The 24,916-nt window shown below is 41.0% G+C and overlaps 1 protein-coding gene across 1 annotated transcript; it reads left to right on the top strand.

Moving 5' to 3' along the window:
* The first annotated feature begins 14,762 nt into the window (after nt 1–14,762).
* On the top strand, nt 14,763–23,908 carry CCDC160 (coiled-coil domain containing 160). The gene is made up of 3 exons (XM_054695924.1): nt 14,763–14,876; nt 16,064–16,121; nt 22,815–23,908. The coding sequence occupies exons 2-3, from the start codon at nt 16,083–16,085 to the stop codon at nt 23,796–23,798; spliced, it is 1,023 nt and encodes a 340-aa protein (XP_054551899.1). The 5' UTR covers nt 14,763–14,876; nt 16,064–16,082; the 3' UTR covers nt 23,799–23,908.
* The last annotated feature ends 1,008 nt before the right edge of the window (nt 23,909–24,916 follow it).

The following is a 24,916-nucleotide window of genomic DNA, read 5'->3' as shown; positions in this document are numbered from 1 at the left end:
AAGTCCTCCAGGTTTAGAGTTTAACAGGTAGGGCAGAAGCCTAGGGCGACAGTGTAGAGAACTCTGGGTCACTGGCAAGAGAGCACTTCTTTAAAAAATGTTATTTTGTGGGGGTGGTTGTTGTAGCTGATGATACTGGGGTGGAGCTGATGGTTAGAGCAAAAGCTGTGAGAGGCTAAAAGAATGAAATCGCTTTTCCTGACCACCATCTACCTGGAATTGTGCTGAGCACTTCTAGATATGGCACCTTGTTTCCTTCTCACAAAGGCCCCCCCAAAAGAGGTGAGGATGGGGAGCAGTTGCATGATGATGCCCCAGATTTCTAGCTTGGTCAAAAGGATAGATGTGATGCCTTTGGCAGAGATGGGAGCACAGCAGGAGCTGCAGATTTAGGTGAAAGTTAGGAAGAGTTAGTACCATTTTCCACAGGATAATTGGTGGGTCAGTAGGTCCTGACAGGTCACATGGTGCATGGTAGGTCATAACCTTTTAGCCAATGAAAGAAACAAGCCATCCTTTCTATCCCTCTGAAAACCTTAATTCCCACCATATGTTTTACTGCCATGGCACATTACAGACCATTGGTCTATTTTTTAAAAGGCCAGAAAACTGTATTTCTATTGTTCTTGACTTCATATGTTTAACACTTAGACTAGCAATAGAGAAGTTTTATTTTTTATGTGTAAATAACATGGAAATGTATTTCAGCTACTCTAACAGCTGTGCTCCTCCAAAGTAGCATATATACCTGTTCATTTTTTTAAAATGTACAGACATCATTATCTTATTTATGCGATCTTTAATTTTTTTTTTTTTTTAAGATTTATTTATTTATTTATTTATACAAGCACTGGGTACAGTCAGAAGCATGGGAGGGTGAGAGAATTCACCAGAGCTAGAGCAGGGAATAGAACAGGCAGACTGATGAAGCACACTGCTGAGGGAAGCAGCGGGTGGCAGGAGAAGTCTGCGTGCCATGTGGGACCCTCGCCTGGTGGCTGGGGATCGAACTGCTGCTGCAGAGGCTGCGGGCAGCTTCGCAACCCAGTGCTCAACCGCTGTGCCACCGGGGAGGCCCTATGCCCATTCATTTTCAACTCATTTTAGCAAAGTGTTTCTTTAAACAAATACAAATATCCAAATATAAGAAAATGCCCAAACCAGTCATAGTAAAATGTGAATGTTAAAACAGCATTATTCACCTTACATTGGGTCCCTGTGCTCAACCACTCTATACCACACTGCTATCCAACTTGTATGACTTTCTGCTACAAATACATGCCCAGAAACAGCAAATATTGCCTGACCATTGCAATGTTGAAATAGCAAACAACTAGAAAGAGCTTACATCTCCATGAGTGAATGGGTAGTTAAATAAATTAAGGTACAAAAGGCAAGGGAATAACATGCAGCTGTTAAAAAGAATAGGGGTAACTATTTGTATGAAACACTGTGTTTAGTGTGATTCCACTGCTCTTTAAACAAACACAAATTAAACAACTTTTTTTCTCTGTATATTGTAGACACTATGGGGAGGAATTCACAGGAACTATTAATAATGGCAATATTCAGGGACAAGATTAGGGTGGGACAAAGACAGAGGAAAATTTCATTTTTTTTAAAAAAAAGATTTATTTATTTATACAAGAACTGGGGTACAGGTCAGAGGAGCTGGAGGGTGAGAGAATTCACCAGAGACAGAGCGGAGAGTAGAACAGGCAGACTGACTGAAATATACTGCTGAGGGGAGCAGCGGGCATGACAGGAGAGGTCTGCTGCGCCTTGTGGGGATCACCCTGGCCTGCTGGGAATGGAACCCTCGCTGCAGAGGCTAAGGACAGCTTCACAGCGCAGCGCTCAACCCACTGTGCCACTGGGGAGGCCCGAAAACCTCATTTTTTACTCATCTCTATTGAATAACTTAAACAAACCTCACACTTATATCTAAAACAATAGAAAAAAAGATACTGAAAAATTACTTTGAAATAAGATATTTTAATTTTATAACTTTTCTTTTAAAGATTTATTTATTCATAGAAGAACTGGGGTACAGGCCAGAGGTGTGAATGGTGACAGAATTCACCAGAGACAGAGCGGGGAACAGAACAGGCAGATTGACTGAAATACACTGCTGAGGGGAGCAGCGGACGAGTCAGGAGAGGTCTGATGTGTCATGTGGTTTGCTTCCTGGCCAGCTGGGGGATGGAACTCGTGCTGCAGAGGCTGTGGATTGCCTCAGAGGTTGTGTCTCAACCCCCTGCACCACCAGGGAGGCCCCAATTTTATATCCTTTTAACCCACATCTCTCTTGATATATTTTAAAAATGGCAAGTCCTCCTTTAGTGCTATTTGAAATTTAAAAATAAATGAAATGTTGTGATTGCAAACAAATCATGACAATGCAGCAAAATGCTTTGCTTTCCAAACTCACACATGCTCTTCTCTAGACATCCTAACATTATCTTATGCTACAACTTCCCTTCAGGAAGTAGGCTTTCCAGAATGCTCAGTGTCCCTATTCCTTATTTGTTTTTCTTTTTTTTTTTTTTCATTTTCTTGAGATATAATTGACATAGAATATGGTGCAAGTTTAAGGCATACAATATGTTGGTTTGATAAATTTATATATTGCCATATGATTGACTCCATAGGGTTAGCTAACACCTGCATCACATTACATAATTTCCATTTCTATTTTGTGGTAAGAACTTTAAAGATCTAGTCTTTTAGCAACTTTGAAGCATAAATGCACTATTGTTGACTACACAGGTTTCCCCTTATCCAAAAGTAGAATGTTCCTATTTGGTAGGTTATTTTTTGAGCCTAGGAATGCTATTATTATTAATTTATGTGGAAAATTTTCAAGCATTTTAACAATTGAGTTGTTTTCAATTTTTGGCTTTCATAAATAAAGTTGCTATAAATATCCACATATAAGTCTTTCAATGGGCATATGCTTTCATGTCTCTTGGTTAAATACTTAGGTGTAGAATGACTGGGTCACATAGTACGTATATATTAAACTTTTAAAAGCAATTACCCAATTTTTTCCAAAGTGATCGTACCATTTTATATTCCCACCACCCATGTACAGAAGTTCTAGTTCTTCTACATCTTAGTCAACATTTGATATAATCAATCTTTTTAAAAAATTTCTTTTATTTTATTCTACTTATGTATTTATGTACATAAGTAGGTGTGCAGAAGTATCTTGTGGTTTTACTTTGCATTTCATTAATGACTAATGACACAGCATTTTCCATGTGCTTATTTGCCATATGTAAGTTTTCTTTTTTAAAAAAGATTTATTTATTTAAGCATACAAGAACTGGGGTATAGGCCAGAGGTACAGGGGCTGAGAGGATTTACCAGAGACAGAGCGGGGAACAGAACAGGCAGATTGACGGAAATACACTAGTGAGGGGAGTAGCGGACAAAACAGGAAAGGTCTGCTGTGCCATGTGGGTTAGCTTCCTGGCCTGGGGGATTGAATTCAGTGCTGCAGTGGCTGCGGACAGCTTCATAATGTTGTGACTTCACCCCTTGCACCACCAGGGAGGCCCCATGACTCGCTTTCTTGATATTTGCTTTATTGTGCTGGTCTGGAACCAAATCTGCACTATCTCTGAGGTGTGCCTATATTTATCTTCTCAAAAGTAAGTTTTCAATTCCATTCATTTTCTCTATTGTTTTTATAATTTTCTATTTTCCTGATTCTTACGTTGACCTTTCTTATTTCCTTTCTTCTGTTTTCTTTGCATTTCATTTCATCTTCTAGATTTTTAAACTGAAAGTTGAAGTTGTTGATTTGAGAACTTTTTTCTAACATATGCACTCAGCATTCTAAATTTTCCTCTAAGCTCTGCTTTAGCTGCCTGTCATGAAGTTTGCTACGTTCAGCTCAAAATACTTTATTTTTAAATTTTTGTATTCAGCTTAAAATATTCTAAAATCCTTTTGAGCTCTGTGTCATTCAGAAGTATGTTAGCTTCCAAATATTTGATAATTTCCCAGGTTCAATAATCTTTCTGTTGATTTCTAATTGAACTTCATTGTTATCAGAGAACACTCTGTTCAAATCCTCTTCAATTCACTGAGACTTACTATATGCACCAGAAAAAAAAACGAATGAACACACTGGGAAGGCAGTAACAAGGTGCAACACCCCTGCCAGTGTGGGGGTCAGAGAAATTCAAGTGAGGAGCTAGTACTTTCATGTCTGCTGACTCATATGTTTCCTCTCTCCTTCTCCCCCCAATCAGGTATCAGTGGAGACCACATGGAGGGTTTGGACTGGCCACTCTGACAGTAATGAGAAGTGCCTTCCCCTCCTCACTGGAGTAGTGTCAGTGGTAATACTAGTTTCATTAAATTAATTGAGAAATGGTTTCCCCCCCCCCTTCTATTTTCTGGATGGGATTGTGGAAAATTGAGTGAAAAAGTCAAACATTTGGTAAAATTCTCCAGTGAAACTATTTGGGCCTGGAGAGTTCTTTTTTTATTATTAAATGGAGAGTTCTTATTTTGATCATTTTAAATTTATGAATGCATCTTATGTGTAGAAAATCCTAAATAATTCACAAAAAAAAAAAAAAACTGTTAGAGCTAATAAGCCAGTACAAGGAAGCAGGATAAATGATCAATATACAAAAATAATTGTACTTCTTTTTTTTAAAATAATTTGTACTTCTATATACTAGCAATGATCACTCCAGAAATGAAATTAAGAACATAATCCCATTTGTAATAACATCAGAAGAATAAAATACTTGGGAATAAATTTAACACAAAAGAAGCACAAGCGACCTCCCTGGTGGTGCAAGGGGTTAAGCATCACACTATGAAGCAATCTGAAGCCTGTGCAGCATGAGTTTGAGCCCCGGCCCGCCAGGGAGCAACTCATATGGCGAAGCAGACCTCTCCTGTCTCACCTGCTACTCCCCTCAGCAGTGTATTTCAGTCAGTCTGCCTGTTCTGTTCCCCACTCTGTCTCTGGTGAGTCTTCTCACCCCCCACATGGCTGACCTGTACCCCAGCTCTTGTATGCATAAATAAATAAATCTTTTTTCAAAAAAAAAGAAGCACAGGGGCCTCCCTGGTGGAGCAGCGGTTGAGCGCCGGGTTGCAAAGCTGCCCGCAGCCTCTCAGCGCCGGTTCAATCCCCGGCCACAGGGCGAGGGTCCCATGTGGTGCACAGACCTCTCCTGCCACCGGCTGCTTCCCTCATCAGTGTGCTTCGGTCCTTCTGCCTGTTCTGCTTCCTGCTCTGGCTCTGGTGAATTCTCTCACCCTCCCGCGCTTCTGACTGTACCCGGTGCTTGTATAAATAAACAAATCTTTAAAAAAAAAAAAAAGAAAGAAGCACAAGACTGAAAATTACAAAATATTATCAAAAGAAATTAAAGACCCAAATAAATAGAAAGACACACACACACACCACTGCTGTACTCATGAATTGGAAGACTTTAATATCGTTAAGATGGCAATACTCTCCAAATTGATCTACAGAGTCAATGCAATACCTGTCAAAATTCCAGCAGCCTTTTTAACAGAAATGGGCAATCTGATACTACAAATTCATATGGTTGCGAGAGAGCCAGAATAGTTGACACAATCTTGAAAAAAAACAAAGAGAAAGGACTGACACTTTCTGATTCCAAAACTTATCATAAAGCTACAGCAATTAACACAGTGTGTTGCTGGCATAAGAATAAACATAGCGGGGCCTCCCCGGTGGCGCAGCGGTAGAGCGCTGGGTTGCGAAGCTGCCCACGGCCTCTGCGGCGCCGGTTCAATCCCCGGCTGCTCCCCGGCCACCGGAGGAGGGTCCCACACGGCGCGCAGACCTCTCCTGCCACCCGCTGCTCCCCTCAGCAGTGTACTTCGGTCCTTCTGCCTGCTCTGCTCCCCGCTCTGGCTCTGGTGAATTCTCTCACCCTCCCGCGCTTCTGACTGTACCCAGTGCATGTATAAACAAAACAAACAAACAAGCAAACAAATAAATAAAGAAAAACATGCCTCTATAAAAAAAAAAAAGAATAAACATAGCATTGAGAGTTCAGAAATAAGTTCATAAACCAATGATCATGAATGATCTTTTCAATAATTTGTACTGGGACAACTAAATATTCATATGCAAATAATGAAGTCGTAACCCTACCTCACATCACAAACAAAAATTAGCTCAGGGTTTGGGGCAGGCTCTGAGGTCAGTGGTACCAATAAGGACTTATTGGTGAGCCACTACAAGTGGTTGCCAGGTGAAAACAGAAGCTGAGTTCAGTTCTCCAAAAGTTATAAAAGCAGGAAAACTCAGAAATCCACAGGCTAGTAATTTTAGTGATATAGCAAATTGGAAAATATCAAAAGAATTGATAAATAGCACATCCACATGTCATCAGTCAAGGAAATAGAAGCCACAAAATAGGAAAGAAAAAGAAAAGATGACTATAATAGAAGCAAGTGAGAACAAAGAAAACTAGGAAACAAAACTAGATGATCCTGGTGAAAAAGTCATTAAAGATGAAGATTAGTCAAGCACTTAAGGAAAGAGTTAATAAGCCCATGTGTACCACTTCACCTAGATGTTATAAGACATCTAAGGAAGAATAGGGTGCTGGATGAGTTCAAGATGTGAATTTGAAGCAAGTTCAGTAAAATGATACACAAAGTTAGGGGCAACATACAGAAAAGGGAAGGAATATGATTAAAATGAAGTTTCCCATGTCCAAAGTCACTTTTTTTTATTTTTTAATATTCTTTTTTTCAGAGATTTATTTATTTATGCATACAAGAGCTGGGGTACAGGCCAGAGGTGCAGGGGGGTGAGAGGATTCGCCAGGGACAGAGTGGGGAACAGAACAGACAGACTGACTGAAATACACTGCTGAGGGGAGCAGCGGGAGAGTCAGGAGAGGTCTGCTGCGCCATGTGGGTTTCTCTCTGGCCGGCTGGGGATCGAACTTGTGCTGCAGAAGCTGCGGATTGCTTCATAGTGTGGTGCTTAACCCCTTGAGCCACCAGGGAAGCCCCCAAAGTCACTTAAGAGGCCATACTGAGGACAAGGAAGAAAAGGAGACAGAGGACATCTTTAAATAAACTTGGGTTATTCATATGGTTATCAAGAACATGGGGAAAGTATTGATCAACTATTTAGTTCAGAACTTTATACCAGGACTACATACTATTATGATGATGGCACAGGTATACACGTACATCCTATGAGAGACACATTACTGAGTATATTAAGCACCAAACTGAATATCACTTCAGTATAGAAAATTTGGGGTGGGAGTTTTTTCTTCTTTCTTTTTTTAATTTATTTTTGCATAAAAGGACTGCAGTGTAGGCCAAAGGTGTGGGGGGGTTGAGAGGATTCAGCAGAGACAGAGTGTGGAGCAGAACAGGTGGATTTACTGAAATGTACTGCTAAGGGGAGCACCTGGGGAGAGAGGAAAGGTGTGCTGGTGATCAAACTCAGGCCATAGTGCTGATAGCACTGAGACTTAACCCTTAGGCCACCAGGGAAGCCCTGGGAGTTTTTTCTTAGGAGAAAAACGGATGAACATGGTTTCCACCAGATTCAGGCTATTACTACAAAACTTAATTCAATACTGGTTTCCACCAGATTCGAGCTCTTACTACAAAACTTAATCTCATTTTAGAGGCCCTTGAAGACTTGGATAGAATTTAAAAAGACACATCATCCCCCACCCCATCTAGTGAAATTGAAAGAATGTATGTCTGTGCCTATCGGACATCAAGTCAATTACAACCTCCAGAAGAAGAACATGTAGAACTAGAATTTTTTATTCAATGATGAAGTGAAACAAATAGAAAGATTAAAAAATACATTTCTTGATTGATCTGATTATGATTCAGATTAGGAAATTGAAGAATTGGATTTAAACAAGATTTTCTTTTTTTTTTAAGATTTATAATAAATAAATACAAGATCTGGGGTACAGGCCAGAAATGCAGGGGGGTGAGAGGATTCACCAGAGACAGAGTGGGGAACAGAACATGCAGACTGAAATACACTCCTGAGGGGAGCAGCGGGCGAGACAGAAGAGGTCTGCTGCACCATGTGGGTTGCTCCCTGGCTGCTTGGGGATCGAACTTGTACTGCAGAAGCTGTGGATTGCTTCATAGTGTGGTGCTTAACCCCTTGCGCCACCAGGGAGGCCCCCAACTTAAGACTTTCTTCTATGAATTTTGCATACAAATAAAGTTAAATTAGAAAAAATCCCTCAAATATTCCATCTGATAATCATAACCTGAGCCTTAGAAGTAATCAATTTTATTATTTTTTTAAAGATTTATTTATTTATGCATACAAGAGCTGGGGTACAGGCCAGAGGTGTGGGGGGTGAGAGGATTCTCCAGAGACAGAGTGGGGTACATTAGGCAGACTGAGTGAAACACACTACTAAGGGGAGCAGCGGGCGAAGCAGGAGGGGTCTGCTGCACCATGTGGGTTGCTCCTCGGCTGTCTGGGGATCGAACTCGTGCTGTAGAGGCTGCGTTTGCTTCATAGTGCAATGCTTAACCCCTTGTGCCACCAGGGAGGCCCCTTAGAAGTAATCAATTTTAAATAAATAAATTTAAATAAATTTTTAAAATGTAAAAGAAGTAATTTAATTTTATTTCAATGACAGTGTAATGAATTGCTTCAAATACAAAAAAAAAAAAAAAACATTAGCACTTGTTCATTAAAACCCTTGCAGTTTTCAGGAGAAATTTATAAAGTCATCAAAATAAGGAGGCTCTTGCTCATAAGAAAAGGGATAAAAAGTTCTCATAAGAAAGAAACTATTATAGACAGGCTCAGCTCATATGCTCACTCCTTAACCTGGACATAAGGATCTCAGTCATATGAATCCATGGCTTTAGAATTATTTTGGTTGCCCAGACCCATCCTGCTTACCTTCATCTACAATATGTTCTATGTTCTGTGTTAACAACTGTCCCTCCTGGTTTAATCATTACTATGGTGCTAGGGATGCTTTTTGAAATCTTGCATCGATTTTATGATCTTGCTTTTTCACGCCCAGTCTTAAAAAAGGTCCAAAATGCAATATTTGTTTGGGGGATAGAATAAGAATCAAAATTATGCAAATTAGTCACTACCTTACATGGGAGAATATTCTGGATGATATGGCACAAGCAATTACATGTCTTGGTAAAAATTACATCTAAACTTGCTAAGTGGAACAATAGTATTACAATATGTCAAATACACAAGAGATAGCTGTCAGAAGTAATTATATCTGGGGAGAGAAAAGACCACCGAGTGACAATTGAAAAGTGGGGACTGTGTGTCCACACACGCTTTCATATCATCAGCAAGAAGTGTGTGTTCCTTCTTGCCTCATTTCTTTCTTCCTGGAATTTCCATTGTTACTTTCAGTCTCTTATCCTCTCTAGCCATTGCCTTCTGGAGACCTTGCCCTAGATTGTGATAGCTTGTCAGTGACTTAAAGCCAGAGCAGTTCTCTGCTTGTCTTAAGGCCCTAGGGGAGGAGGTATGTTTTTTTTTTTTTTTTAAAGTTTCCCAGATGAAGCTTTATCAGTGTTATTATTTTATTTGTGATAATTAAGTTCTATAAACAATATCTACCTTAAATCCTTTCTGAAAAATGTGAGAGATAAAGCATGCTTGTAATGGGCTAAGATTGCAGCCCCCCGCTCCCCATCCCTGTACTGTGCTGTCTTCCATCATTTTATATATTTTTCCTTTTGTTTGATCACATAGATATAAGATCCATGGGGAGAAGGATTTGATCCATTTTATTATTGTAGCCTCGGTGCTAAAATAGTTGCTGGCACCTAGTAGTGTTCGATTAATAGTATTAAATTGGTAAATGAGTTATGGATTAAACATCATGAACAGACCAAAGGAAAGTAACCACCATGGATAATGTTGGGTCTATTGGAAAATATTTTCAGAGATCTAGCAGAGGAACTTCTAAGTCAACACAACAAATACATGCTATTTGTAGGTGGTTGTCTATTTCATTTAACTAAAGTGTAGATAACAATAATTAAAGTCATGTATTAAGTTATTGAGGAAGGTTTTACTCATTAAATATTAATCAGGGGAAAGTAATTGAGGTTATATGGCGATAAGCATTGTGGGCCCATTCACAAATATGTCTTAATTTGGCCTTGTCTTTATGAATATTACTGTTATCTCATACTCTTGGTTCTAAGCCTTCTCTTTGTAATTGTACTTCTCACCTGGGCCTGCTTCAAGGAAGAGAAGTCAATTATTTAGCATATGCTTCTTGAACTCCTGCTATGTGCCAAACACCATTCTAAGTCCTGTGCATGGAGAGGGAAGATAGCAAATAAAACCTCCACAGTCCTGATAATTAGAGCTAATTGGGGGAACAGATCTTAAATAAATAAACCTAGAATAAATATTGAATCATAAATTATGATCTGTTTTCTAAAGGAAATAGCATTTGACTAGGTGGTCAGGAACAACTCTGAGAAAGTAACTGTTAAGTTGAGATATGAAGTTTGCTAGGAGTTAACTATGCAGAAAACATGGAAACAATATATCAGGAAGAGGGTCCAGGACATGAAGTGGAAAGAATTGGCCAAGTGTGAGGAACTAAAAAAACATCAATATGTCTATAGTATTATATGAGAGGACTATTATGGATATATAGGTTTTGTGGACTATTATGGACTATTATAGGCAATGTTAAATAGCTTAGAATTTATTTTATTTTATTTTGTGGGTGGATTCTCTAGAAAATCTATAATTTAATTTTTTTAAAATTTCATATATTTTTACATCATTTTTCATTTTTACACAATCTATGCATTTTCATCTTGGTTATATTCTCCATATAATTCCCACCCCCCTTATTTTGACCCTAATCTCTCTTCCTCACCCCCACCCCCATAGTGTGTCTCTGGTTTATCATTGCTTGTTGATTTTGATTTTTGCTTTATTATAATTAGTCTTTTTCCTGGTCCTTTATTTAGGTTTTCTAAATTCCTGCTATGAATGAGACCATCCGGTATTTTTCTTTTTCTTTCTGGCTTATTTCGCTGAGCATGATCCCTTCCAGCTCCATCCATGTTGCTGCAAATTGCATGAGATTAACTTTTTTTTTTTTAAACATTTACTTATTTCTGCATACAAGAACTGGGGTCTAGGCCAGAGGTACGGAGGGCGGGGTTGAGAGGGTTCACCAGAGACAGAATGAGGAGCAGAATAGGCATATCCACTGAAATACACTGCAGAGGAGAGCAGCGTGTGAGACAGGAGAGGTCTGCTGCACCATGTGGGTAGCTCCCTGGCCGGGGATCAAACTTGTGCTGCAGTGGCTGTAGTTAGCTTCATAGATTGCATCTTAACCCCTTGCGCCACCAGGGAGGCCCACAGTTGATTATCTTAAAGAAATCTAAATAAGAGAAGTCTATACCTTCCCAAATATTTACTATTGCTAGTGCTCTGTATTCTTTTGTGTAGATATAGATTTTCATCCTGCATCAAGACTGAAGGACCTCTTTTAAAATTTCTTAGAGTACAGGTCTTGTGATGATCAATTTTTTAAATTTTTTAAAGATTTATTTATTTATGCATACAAGAGCTGGGGTACAGGCCAGAGGTGTGGGGGGTGAGAGGATTCACCAGAGACAGAGTGAGGAAAAGAACAGGCAGACTGACTGAAATACACTGCTGAGGGGAGCAGTGGGAGACTCAGGAGAGGTCTGCTGTGCCCTGTGGGTAGCTCCCTGGCCAGGGATCGAACTCGTGCTGCAGAGGCTGCGGACAGATTCATAGGTTGCGTCTTAACCCCTTGCACCACCAGGGAGGCCCATTTTTAAAATTTTTTTATTGAAGTACCATTGGTTTACATCCTTGCTAGTGTTTTTGGAAGTATAGGATCTCCCCCTTCAGGCATAGTGACAAAAGCACACCCACTACCAAAGCACCCAGATTCCTCTACCATTGTCACTATCTCCCAACTCTGTTCTCACTCCTGCTCCCCCACCCCTCAGGATGCCTCAATTCTATGGTCAGCTTTCAAGGCTTGGTCTTAAAATTCGTCTTTGTCTGACCCTTTGTTTGGTTTCTCTATATTCTTGTGGTGATGAATTCTTTCAGTTTTTGTATGTCTGAGGAAAGCCTTTATTTTGCCTTTGTCTTGAATTTACTGGGTAAAGAAATATAGGTTGCCATCTTTTACTTTCCCTTCTTTATAGATATTCAACTGTGCAAAAAAAAAAAATGCCTTGTATTTTTTTTTTCCTAAGGAGAAAACTCCTGTCCCCATGTCCTTTTGTTCTGACTACTCTTAACATTTTCTTTATCAATGGTTTTAAGCAATTTGATTATCATGTGCTTTGGTGTAGTTTTCTTCATATTTCCTGTGCTTGGGTTCATTGATCTTACTAATTTTTGAGTGTCAAGTACTTAAACACTGCTCAGCATGTTGAAATAAATCAATAAATATTTTCAGAATCAAACTGAAAGTTTTGTAAGGTGAATCAGCTAGATGAATGCAAATATTTAGAATTTCAAGTATTTTAATTTGTTAAACCAAAATCACTTTCAGCTACATGTAGTACTGTTTTCTGTAGGCTTTTACTCTCACTCCAGCTCCTTTTACTGCCTTGCTCTTTAAGCTGTAGTAAACTTGATTTTTTTAAGGTTTCCCACCCTATCATGCTATTGCATGTTTTTGTGCCTTTACACATGCTATTCCCTGTGCTTCACCTCCTGGAACTACTATTCATCTTTCAAGACCCAGGTGGTTCAATTTCCAAGGAGCTTAAAACTTCCTTTCCTATTGGATTGACCACTCCTTCCTCTGAGCCCATCCTTCATTTGTAAATCTTTCATTGTTGTATTTATCACATTTGTCTACCTGAATTCTTCTAGCTTTTAGCCTAATTCCAGGCATATTGAACTGCTCAGCAATCATTACTTGAACATATGGGAGTTGGGGGAGATTTAAGAAAAGGAACAGAGATATTAAGAGGAAGTAAAAGAAGGCTAAATTAAATTGTTTTAAAATACAATTTTATTATGTATGTTAATAGTTTAAAAACTATTACTGTTCATTGCCAGCTGTTGGAATACATGAATGTCAGAAAATGAGAGAGATGGATATAAGATCTCCCAGGCACACCTATGTTAGGCACAATTAATATTACCATTGTACAAAAAAGAAAACAGAGACAGAGAGCAAGGAAGAGGCTTATATTAATAAGGGACCTTATATCAAACAAAATGAAACCTTTTCAAAATAATTAAAACAAAGCACACATACAAAGCAACAATAAATGCAAAGAAGCTTTGTCACAATCCCACCATTCCATACAAAGACAGACATTGACATTAGTCCTCTTCTTGCCTGCAATTCTTGTTGACATGGGTTCTCTAAGGAGGAAAAAGGAGACTTGAGAAGTAGGCCTTCAGGTTCTTGAATGCAGCCTTGCCAGCTCTCTAACACCTGTTAGATCTGGTTCCCAAGCCATTTTGAATTGTTGACATATGCCTTGGTATTGTTTCTAAGTCACTCCCCTGCCAGGTTGTTATCAATTAGACTGTCACTTCTTAAATGTGCTGAAACCTACTGTCACTTGAGATCCCAGGAACAATGTTTCCTTTCACCCTTATGTTTCCTAGAAAGTACTACCTTTCCTAAAAGTCATTAGTACTGTTTGGGAAAACAGTCCCTCTCTACTTCAGGCCCCACCGAGTGTGCCCAGCTCTTCTTTCCCTCTGCCCCACACTGGGTTACTGGGTTTACATGGCTGGGATCAGACCACAGCCAGGGGGTGTGAATGATTTGGTGATAGAGGAACCATCTTTGGGCAACCGGGTTGGTCCAAGAACTGAACCAAGTTCAGCAAATACCATGAGCAACTTAGGACACAATGAAGAACCTGGGCTTGTGTCACCAAACAAATCCTGTATCTAGTGAGTAACCTTTGAAACTGGGAGAACTGCGGAGGTGGGGGGGGGCAATATATGTGGCAAGAGGGGGGCTGATAAGAGGAAACCAGGCGACACAACCACTAGTGTCGCCAAAAGATTTTCAACTCAACCACATTGAAGAGCCACATGAGTGGTTTAGAGAAGTTACAGGGGGGTAAATGAGGAAACCATAGGCTACTGAGACACAAGCCCAGTCTCTCCTAAGGACCAGGGGAGCACCGCACTTCTGACACAGGTCTTAGAACTTTGGTCTCACGCAGAAATTCCAGGCAGACCACGGTGCTGAGCGGCAGGGGGGGGGGGGTGGGGCTGGGGACGTGGAGAGTGTGTAGGGCAGGATACAATTCCCGCTTTGGTAGGGACTCTCAACTAAACCCAGGCGACCTTCCAGGGCTAACCCTCCTGGACATCATGTTACTAAAGGGCGGGCCCCGCGATTCACCCCGGCCACTCCCTCCCACCGTCACAGTCGCGCCGTCCAGGTGGCTTTGTGAGTCACCGCGACCCTCCGGCATAAGGGGCCGCGAGGTGGGCTGCCTCGCAGTTTCTCGCCCCTTCCCACTCGGACTCCAGCTCCGCTCTCCCGCGATTTGAGCACCGGTTTCTCACAAACACCGGGCGCCGCGGCGCCCTCCGGACAAGGCATGCTCAGTGCCCCGGCGGCTTTGGACCGCCGGCGGGCAACGCCTGGCCGCAGCGCGGGGCTCCCGCGCCCCGGTCCCTTTAAATCGGCCGGCCGGTTGCTAGGCGACGGCGCGGCCAGCACCGGGCTGCACTGCAGAGGCTCTGCCCGCCGCCGGTCGGGCCGGGGTGCCCCGGCCAGCGCGAAGCCCAGCGTTGCCACCCGCCGTTCATCGCCGGCTACTGGGACGAAAGTACCACGCCCAGCTGATCACACCTGCTCGGCCAGGTTGGTCTGCTGCGGGGAAAGCCCGGGCTCCCGGGGTGGCGTGTTGGGGGGCGGGGGGGGGGGGCTAGCCCCTCTTCTTTCCTGGCTTGAGGAGTGACCCGGGTGGACCCCCCAATCCCTACCTCCATCTCGATCCCCACTGCGGCTTGCTTTCTTCTCTTTGGGGACCCCTGAGCTGAGAGCGTTGAGGAGGGCAGGAAATAGGGCGTGAAAGTGGGAGTGTAGAAGGAGTGGGGTTTGGCCCTCCACTCAGAGGGTAGGGAACCGGGAGGTGGCAGGTGCTACTTGGGGTCGGGGTGGTGCAGATCCTGGACCAGGCCACCTTCTCTCCACCGGAGGAAGTGATGGCTGGAGTTTGGGTTAACCATTAACAGAAAAAGCAAACAAACAAACAAACAAACAAACAAAACAAAACAAAAATGACCAAACTAGGCTCACTGACACAGATTTATAGTAAGAATGTGACTCCCCAATTAACAAAGTACTCAGCCTTTGGAATTAAGGAGACTCCTTTTTTTTTTTTTTTTTCTTTTTCTAGAGGAATCATTCCTCACTAATAACAAAGATTTAGGGGAAGTAAACGGGTCACCCGGCCCAGTTTTCAATGGTACCTGGCTTGACTCTCAGTATCTGTCAAACAATAGAGAGGACAATTTGTCCCATGAAGTAGACTCTAGCCCTTATGTTGGGACCCTGAATGATTAAGGCAAAAATCTGGGTCACTTCCCCTTCACAATTTTTCCTGTTAACTGTACTCTGGGGGGGGGGGGAAGGCAAGGCCTAGGCTTCAGCTCTTTGCTAACGTGGCTCTTGCTATCTTATTAATTACAAGCATGCTGATGGGCCATCGTGTCTCATTTTTTCAATAGGTACTAAAGGTGAGGAGATATGGCCTTAAATAATTTCATCCTGATTCTTGTCCCATTGGATATTTACACTGCTCAAGGAAGGAAGACTTAGTGATACCTGCATCATTAGTGGCATAATAGTTCGGAAAATAGGTTGACAAACCCCAAAGCAAACTTGCCTCCAAGTGCCTGGTATCACATTTCAGATAGAGCCAACGCATTCTAAGTATATCTCTTGTAATTTTCAGCTACATTCCAGATATAAGCAGGACTTTGGGCATTCTGGTTAATTATATTCTCTAATTGTGCTGGGGGTGGGGTGGGGATTTTATTTTTCAGTTCAAATAGGAAGAGGAGAATGAGAGCTTCCAAAAGAACACCTTGGACTACAGAACATGTAAGTACAGTTGTGCTGACTGACAGCTTGCTATGGGTGTTAAGAAGCAAAGAGATTTGGCCACCATAAATCTTCAACATTGTAACTAGATCATTAATCTGGATAGTCAGTAGCCTCATCAAAAGACAAAAGAAGTGTCCTGCAGACTATAGCTAAGCCGACTAAACTTTGAAGAACAAATACAAGTCCTTTCCCTAATAGGTCATCCCCCAAGTCTTCATAAGCCAAAAGAGAAATCATAAGTATTTACAAAACTCATCATAGAATTTTAAGGATCATTTATTCAACAAATATTTATTGAGGGTGTTGGGGAGGGAAATTAATATTCCCTCTACTTGTCTAGATTCTTGTCTGAGACTCCCCCTCCCCATAATAAAAAAAAAAAAAAACAGACTTACAGGAGAAAAACAAGTGTGATAACATGTTAACCTTGAAATGAGCAAAGCTATCACCTTAAATGCCATCTTCGGTTGAAGACAAAACAAGATGTTGAGGGTGGGGACCAAGTTCTGGGAGGTTATTAGGCAAAGCACAGTTAACCTCTGACAAGAATTTCTAGAGATTTGATCAGTCGCTTTATTGTACTGAAAGGAAGACACCCTTACAAATAGAGAGTCCCGTCATAAATGTAAATGTCTCTTACAGGAAGGTAGCTTCTACTTAGTCTTCTGAGCTTTCCCTCTGTCTGCTATTTCTGAAAAATAACCAGCTCTAAGTAATTGTTATGCCAAAGAAGCATATTTTGGGGGTGTATGTTCTGCTCCCCTTCAAGGGCTACTGTGGGTCAGGTAACAGCTAGGGATACAAAGATGAGTATGATGTGTATTGGTAAAATAAAGGGATGGATAAATGTAGAGGAAAAACACAGAGTGCAAAGTCATCCTTGCTAATCTTTAAACTGATACTCCTATTGTAATAATTGTTTTAAGAAGTATTGCTGGCTCTGAAAAGCACTCGGACATTTGGAAAATTGGCATAGCAATTGGTGAGGAAATGTAAATATCATCAGTTGGAGAAAAGGCTACCACTTTTCTGCTTAGATAGAATACATTATGCGCCAGAAATTTGGGGACATAATTTACAGGATTTCAGGCCAATTCTTTCCTGCGGGTACAGATTAAATTAATGGGAGATTCAAGTTTGAGTTGCCCTCTGCTTTTCATAGTACCAACATTTTATGTACAAATAGCTTTTTCTGAGCTCTGAGACATCAGGTGGGCAACTTTGGCCATGGATCTTTGGAGAAAGTCTTTGATTGGTTGCTTTCTGTTCCAAGGGAGGATAAGGAACACCTGAAAAAAGAATAAAACCCATTGTTTGCAAGTATGCTTTAAGTGGCTTCTATTTCCATTGTTAATTTTGTAACAGGCATCTCCATAAAAGGGGGAGGTACCATATTCCTGGCCCACTCAGCTATGGGTGGAACTGAGCTGCCAGGTGAAGCTAAAAATACAGAAGGCAGGTGGGCTGGTGGGGGACACACGGGAGAGACACTCGAGAAGAAGGGTTCGCTTGCTTCTCTGCTTTGGACCTGCACCAGGGATTTGGGACTTGGGGGACATGGAAGGAGACCACGTGGAGAAGGGACAAGTAGAGACACATGGGTGAGAGATCCATGGGGAGGCAGTCATTATCTTGATTTCCACTTTGATTTTGCTCCTTCTGTCCCAGACCTGCCTGGCCCCTTCTGCCCCTTTCCTATGGGTTCCCACCGGAAGGTGCCTTGGAATTGTGGCGAGCTTTTAGGCTTCAGTGGCCTGGCTTCAGGCCTATCCTATTTGATTGGGCATTTAGCCCCCGAGGGGATGGGTAACTTTGGGTGTTTTATTTGGAATATTCTTTCTCCTCTCCCTATGCACACTAATGCCACTTAGAGTTTCCTTTGCCTTTGTGCCCACGGATGGCCAGACCCCTCTAAGTGTGCAGGTTTGGGGGTCCCAGGGTACCCCTCAGTTTGCCCGCTAACAATTTCTCTTAACCACCTGTGAAATAGGTATATTGTCCCTATTTTACACCTGAAGAAACTGAGGCTCACAGAAGGTAAGTTTGCATGTACTTCTAAGTGCGGGAGCCCAGATACCTGACTCCTTCCCTCTTTATTTCCCCAGAGTCCACACACAATTTTTTTCTCAGGAAAATACTCCCCCTTGTCCCCCACAGCTTTGCACAGTGAAACACATGTTCATCCACCTTCGCTTCAGACAGTTCATTTGGGTCCTCATTTTGGTATTTAATGGTTTTCTACAAGTCCATCATCCTCCGGAGGGTGGGGAAGGGGTAAGCTCCCTTAGAGAGGCAGGTCAGAATGTTCTCAAACAAGGAAAGAGGGTAATGAAGGCAATGTTTGTGCCTGGGAACGGAGAAGCAGAAAAAAAAAAAAAAGAGTTTGAGAACCACTGCTTTTAAGTGAGAACAAATCGAACAATTGAGCAAAGAATCATGGCCTGTGACTTTCTTTGTAGCCAGTTGTTTTTTATTTTTTCCTATTTTGGCCAAGCAATAGGAGGGTTGAGAGAACTGAAACCATCCAAGAATAATGGGAAACAAGTTCCCTGGGCTAATAAGGGCCCTTTGTCTTCCTTGCTACTGCCTCTGTGCTGTGGCTGAAAACCACACCTCTGGTTGAGGGTGACTGAGGGGCTAAGGGTGAAGACAGAAGGTTGCCTATCACAGGTGGGGGATGACCCTTCCAGCAATCCTTTCCAGTTCCTAGTTGCACGGTTTGGAATGAAGCATTCTTGTGAGGCGGGGAAAAGCCTCTGGAGGTTTTCCAGAGCAGTTTCCCAGGCCCTGCTTGGAAGAGTAATCGCCTTTTTCAGACAGATCTTGATTTATGCAAAAGAGATGGTCCTGAAAATTTGAAATCAAACCCTAATGTAAATGAGATAAGGCGACAGAGAAATGGTCTTTGATTTTTACATCATCCATCATTCCCTAAAATCTGAGGTTTAAAATATGAATATTTTAGAAAGCAAATAATTGGATTTCACACATTCAATCACTTATCCATCTTTAATATGAGTATATTTCTAGGGATCCCACACCTTGAAAATGAAAGTGACCTGGCTTTATGGGTTTCTCCTTTCGTGATAAACTTCAGAGTTTTATTTTCTAGAGCTGTCTAAGGATAGATATACATTCACCTAAGGTTTTTATGGAAGAATTTACTTTGCAATGCATACTAAATGATCTCTCTCTGCTTAGCTTTCAACAATTATGTTACATCACATTATATTATAAATTCATATTCAATTTATTTTACCAGTGATTCCCAAACTCTTGAGATGAATATAACCACTTCCATGAGTCAAGACTTCCGCTACCAAAATTCCTACTACTTTGCCACTGCAAAAAGAAGGAAGTCACCAGAGAATGAACAGTAGTGATGTTTTCAGGGACACACTAACTATAGCCATCAGGAGACCATTATTAATTCATGTCAGACACAAATGAATAGATGTAGCCACATTATGGATGCCATGCTTTAACTGTGCAGTCCCAAGAACTTCTGGAGGATCACTGACCATATTTTCCTGGGTTCCAGTTCATTTTTTGTTTTTTATTTTTCATTTCTCTTAGATCTTCTCTGCTACTCTTCAGTCTCTGTATTCAGTGCAGACTTGGGTAGGCACTTGTAATAATAAATGTTCACAGTTGGCCCACTGAAAAGTGTGCTTATACCTTCAATAATGGCTTCTTGTTTGATAAGCCTTTTGCTGCAACAAATAACCTAATCAAGTTTATTGAGAGCAAAATAGCTGCCAGGGCAGGGCAGAAGCATGTCTTTGCTTCAAAGCAAGCCCGTTCCTTGTCCTTGCCAGGGACTCCCAGTGTCATATTTGTTCTACATTAAAACACACACACACACACACACACACCACAACAACAACAACAAAAACCCAAAAAACACAGTGCAATTTGTGAAGAGAAAATGAGACTGGCAGCTTTTACCCCCAATCTGGACCTTGCCATACTTTGTGACTAGATTTGGGAACAAGTCCTTAAAAAGGGTATCTTGCCAATGAAAGAGGAAAAGAGAAGGGGAGAAAAAGAAAGAAGAAGCAGCTCAGAGACCCTTTGACCCCGCCCTGTAAGCCACGGGAGGGAAATTCCAAAAGGCTTTTCAATCCTTTCTCTTTCTGTCCTTTGATATGTGACAAGCAATTCTCCTTACTCCCCACCCCCCTTCATTTTTCTTCTATCCTTTGTGGCCCTTTCAAAGATACCTAAGCTCTGAAAATAGTGGGTTGTTTTCTTTCAGTTTGTGGAATGAAACCTAGTAGAAGAATAAAGAGGAATTTTAGAACAAGCACTGACCTGGGAGATAAGGTCTCAGCTTTATCACTACAGGCTGTGTGGCCTTGGTCATGACACTTAACTTCTCTGAGCCTCAGTTATAAGATAAGTGGACCCTTCCCAGACTATGAAAAGCATTGTCTGTATAAGGAAACTCTTCAGAGGTTCAGGGAAAAAAGGTGATGTTAAATCGAGGAAAGTTGTTATTGTTGTTTTTTTATTTTGCCAGGGATTTAATGGAGGGTTGAAAATAGAATTGACTTTTTCAAGGAACAAAATTATTAATGAAAAGAGTTTTTTCCTATTTTAGCCTTTACACGCAGCTCTTTCTCACATTTGTCGTGATTGCTATCTCCAGGTGTAAAGTGGCCTCGCTGACTCACCCCCTGCACACCTCCTTCCTAATCAATCTCGCAAACACCTTCTATCCAGAATTAGGTTGGAGTAGTCATCACTCTCATTGCTACCTGATTCTAAGCCTTGTTATCTTTTACAGAATTGTCTGATAAAAATTTGTCTGCTAAGATGTGTGACTGGCAAGTAGCATCCTCAGCTCTTCTCGTTCCTCTCTTCCTTTCCTTTATGATGGCTGTAATAATTCCCAGTCACTTGCATTCATATTTCTAGGGAGGAAAGAAACCAGGATTAGGATCCTCTCCCTCTTTAAGAATGAATAGATTCTGGGTGCTTCTGGAGATGATGCTCCAATGGCAAACACTTGGCATGAATGTCAAGTCTCAGCTCATTTCTGTGGTCTCATTGACAAACTTTTAATAAAACTTGGCTTATGGCTTTTGAACCATTCTTTGTCCTTTGAATATCTTCATTGAATATATCGTCCCTTTGCCTCAATGCCCAGCCGTTGCCACTAGGGATATACTCTTGGTGACAGTGAGTCCCTTCCCTCTCTCTCTCTCTTTGTGTGTGTGTGTGTGTGTGTGTGTGTGTGTATGGGGGGGGCTGTCAGGCATATTCAGTACTAGTAGATATCAAGATTATTTTATCATTGTCAGCAACGAAAAATCTATTAAAACTTAAACTACTGTTATTAAAAAGAAAATGCTGAAGAGGAAACGTACCCTCAAGTGGTTTTCTCAGGGCTGTGGATTATGAGGAAAAGTCCTTTGTTTTTTATGCTTTTCTGTATTTTCCAAAACTCTGCAAATAACATGTACTGCTGTCATCATCTATGTGCTATGAAACAGTATAAGTACAAGTAATATACTAGTATAGCACTTATAGTTTCTAATAACATTACAGAAAATAATAATTAAAAACAATAAATACAATTGTCACTCTCATTACCAAGATAAAATTACATTTGTGTGCATAGGAAAGTTAGGTGCAGGTATATTTTTATTTTTCCCAGTGGTGATGCTGCAAATGAAGGCATAAAATGAATCAAGTCATCTCTCCTCCTTCTTCCCCACCCTTTAGAGGTAACTTCAGTTGCCTGCTTGGGGGTTTCAGATGCCAGGGGCCTTTCAGCGTGTTGCTTGGGTCCTTCCTTCTCCCTTCTCTCAGAAATAGTTAATGAGCAAATAGTGTTGTGCTTTAGAAAAGCTGTGTGTTAAGGACTCCTTTCAAATAAGGAAGACTTTTGAAACCAAATATCCTCTAATTTTTCTAAATTTAGAAAGTTGGTTATGTTTTAGTATGCTAAGTTTTTAAACTACACTTAGAGTTAATATCTTGAGAAAAACCCATTTGGTAGCATTAATTTCAGTTCACATTTGGTTCTCATCACGAAATTGCTGTCAAAGGGGAGAGAATCCCGTACACTTGGCAGTCTTGCCTAAAAGCAAAACCCAAGACTGGAATAGCAGGAATTTACAGGTCAAGAGAGAAGGGCATTTGGCAGAGTTAGTCATCAGGAAGTCTGCATGGTATACGTTACCAAAAAGCAGCTCATGTTGCATTAAACCCTAATGTTTTAGTCACTTTCAAGAATGAATAAATAGTAGTCCAGCCGAAAAGAACTAGGAAAAAAATCAGACACATTGGAAACATAAGCATTAACCTCATATTAATACGAACCTATTCATCTGAAATCACTTTCACTGTTAGAAAGCAGTCTATTTACATAGGTATGGTTGCTTTCTCATAGGATTATTTCCCCCTTCTGCAGTAAATAACCCAACCGGTCAATTTATCGGTTGTATTTCATAGGATCATAGAATTGTGAAGCTGAAGGATCTGTAGAGTTAGCTAGTTTAGCTCCCTCAATTTATAGACAAGGGAGCTGAGGCCCAAGTAAGTCCCTTGGTGAACTAGAGGGAGGCCAAGACTCAGGAATTTAGGTCCCTTTGCCCAGGAGCCAGCATTCTTTCTTAGTGCTTTCCACTCACCTACTGGCAGTGAAAATAATGGGCCTTGATTTAAAATTCTGTTTTTCAGGGGGTGGAAGAGGTCCTTGAAGAAATGGATACTGGAAGAAAACACTGGAAAGAGAATTTTTTTGTTCCCTTTTTAAGTCCACAGGCTATTCTAGGTGAAGCTTCTTCTCACCTTCAATCTTCTGAACGAAATGCTTCACGTAAGGGCAAGAAAATGGATGGAATTTATCATTCACCTAGTAGAAAGTTTCAAGAAAATAAATTTAAGCGAAAGGAATTTATTTCCCAACAAAATGAAAAAGAACCAAATTTAAGAGCAAGAAAGATACGCATGTCAAAGAACGCAACAAACAAACGTGCTGCCTCCCATGGATCTGCAAGTTTAGATGTTTCAGGTGAAGAAAGGTGTGACATCAAAGAAGATTGTGTTACATGGATCAGAAAGAAATCACCAACTCCACCAATTCAGGAATCAAAGAAGAAAATCACCGAAGGAATGTCTACAAAAGTTCGCATGAATATTTTGAATGAAGAACTAGAAAAACTTAATATAAAATGCAGAAAAATAGAAGAAGAATTTCAAATTGCTGAGAAAGAACTTATGAGCTCCAAAAAAGATGTCTCTCCCAAACCCCTGTATTTTCAAGAGTCAGACATGAGAACATCAAAAAAAGACTGGGAACTTCGAACTTTGAGAAATGACCTATCTGAAAAAACAACTGATGTCAAGAACTTAACTGAAGAGCTGCAGCAAGCCAAAGAAATGATCCACAAGCTGAGCCTAGAGAACAGTGATTTAAAGGAAACTGTTAGGAAGTTGAAGCGTCAGACTGAGGTCGGAAATGCGCTGGTCAAAGAAGAACTGAAATTGAAATATGAATTGGAAGTGGATAAGATCCGTGAAGAGGTCGATACCATCAAGAATGAACTGAGAACAGAGAAGACTCTGCAAGCGCGAAACAACAGGGCCCTGGAGCTGCTTCGGAAACAATTTGCTAATGCATCGTTAGATGCCCCTGACAGGTTTCCACTGGATTTTTTTTAAAACATTAAAAAAAACCCAAGCCTTTCATTAGGCAGGTCATTGAGCTCAATCAGTGTTTCTTGTGCTTTCTTTGTGTGTTGCTTAAAATGTGTGTCGTGAGATGTCATTTTCATTTGGGGTGAACCAGAATATCTATATGATGTATAGATATTCACTTCAAAGCTTCTGCATTCTTTTTCTAATGTAGTTATTGCGAGAGTCCAAAGGGAAATGAGGCTTCTGAAATCTCTTTACACACACACACACACACACACACACACACACACACACAGAGTTGCGCGCGCACACACAATTTATATAGATTTCACTCAGAGACATATAGTGAGTCACCACATCATTTATGAATACAAATCAACAGCCATTTCATGATCATGTGAGCCGCAGGAGCAGTATGTCCTTTATTCTTCCATCTGTGTTCGTTGCTGTTAACAATAAAAATCTTGTTTATGTCTTTAAGTATAACATGTGTCTATGGGTCTTATAGCTGTTCAGTCTCAGCGGGATACTAAAAATGTATCTGCTTTCTTTGGGATCTAACCTTAATTAGGCACAATATAAACATCCCCCAAAAAATGCAGTTTTCCCTCCTGCTGTTTTCCCCATGCCTTCTTCCTTGACCTGGCCACAGTTCCCATAGACTAGAAGATGACTTGAGAGACATGCTGGTGACCTTTACTAGAGCCCTGATTTTGCCAAAAAGGCTTTTGCATTTTCTTGTGTTGACCAGCAAGGGGCGTTGTTGACACGGTTCTTCCAAAATTCAACCCCTGGGAAAATAGAAGCTTCCTGCCCCATTTAAGTCACCAACTGGCCAGGAATGGGATGAAAGGTGCTAGAAATCATCTCCCTGAGCTGTTAGTGAACTATCTGGATTTGTACAGGAATCCAGTCCTGTCCAGGGCACAGGCAATGATTATTTTATACTTAGAAAGAATAAAAAGATAAAATCCTTTGGTGGAAAAGATGAGCCAGCCGATTCTTTGCATTTGTATCAGACATCAAGATTTCGAATCGGAGTTCTATTTGTGTCGTATTTTTAAGTTCAATGAACTAGATGTAATAATGAACTCTGAGGATGGGCTACCAGTGTAAGAGCTTAGTTATCTTTCGTCATGGCA

The sequence above is a fragment of the Talpa occidentalis genome, unplaced genomic scaffold, assembly GCF_014898055.3.
Source record: "Talpa occidentalis isolate TD23 unplaced genomic scaffold, MPIMG_talOcc4v2.1 talOcc4.15, whole genome shotgun sequence".
NCBI lineage: Eukaryota > Metazoa > Chordata > Mammalia > Eulipotyphla > Talpidae > Talpa > Talpa occidentalis.
This window is presented reverse-complemented; position numbering and strand designations above follow the sequence as displayed.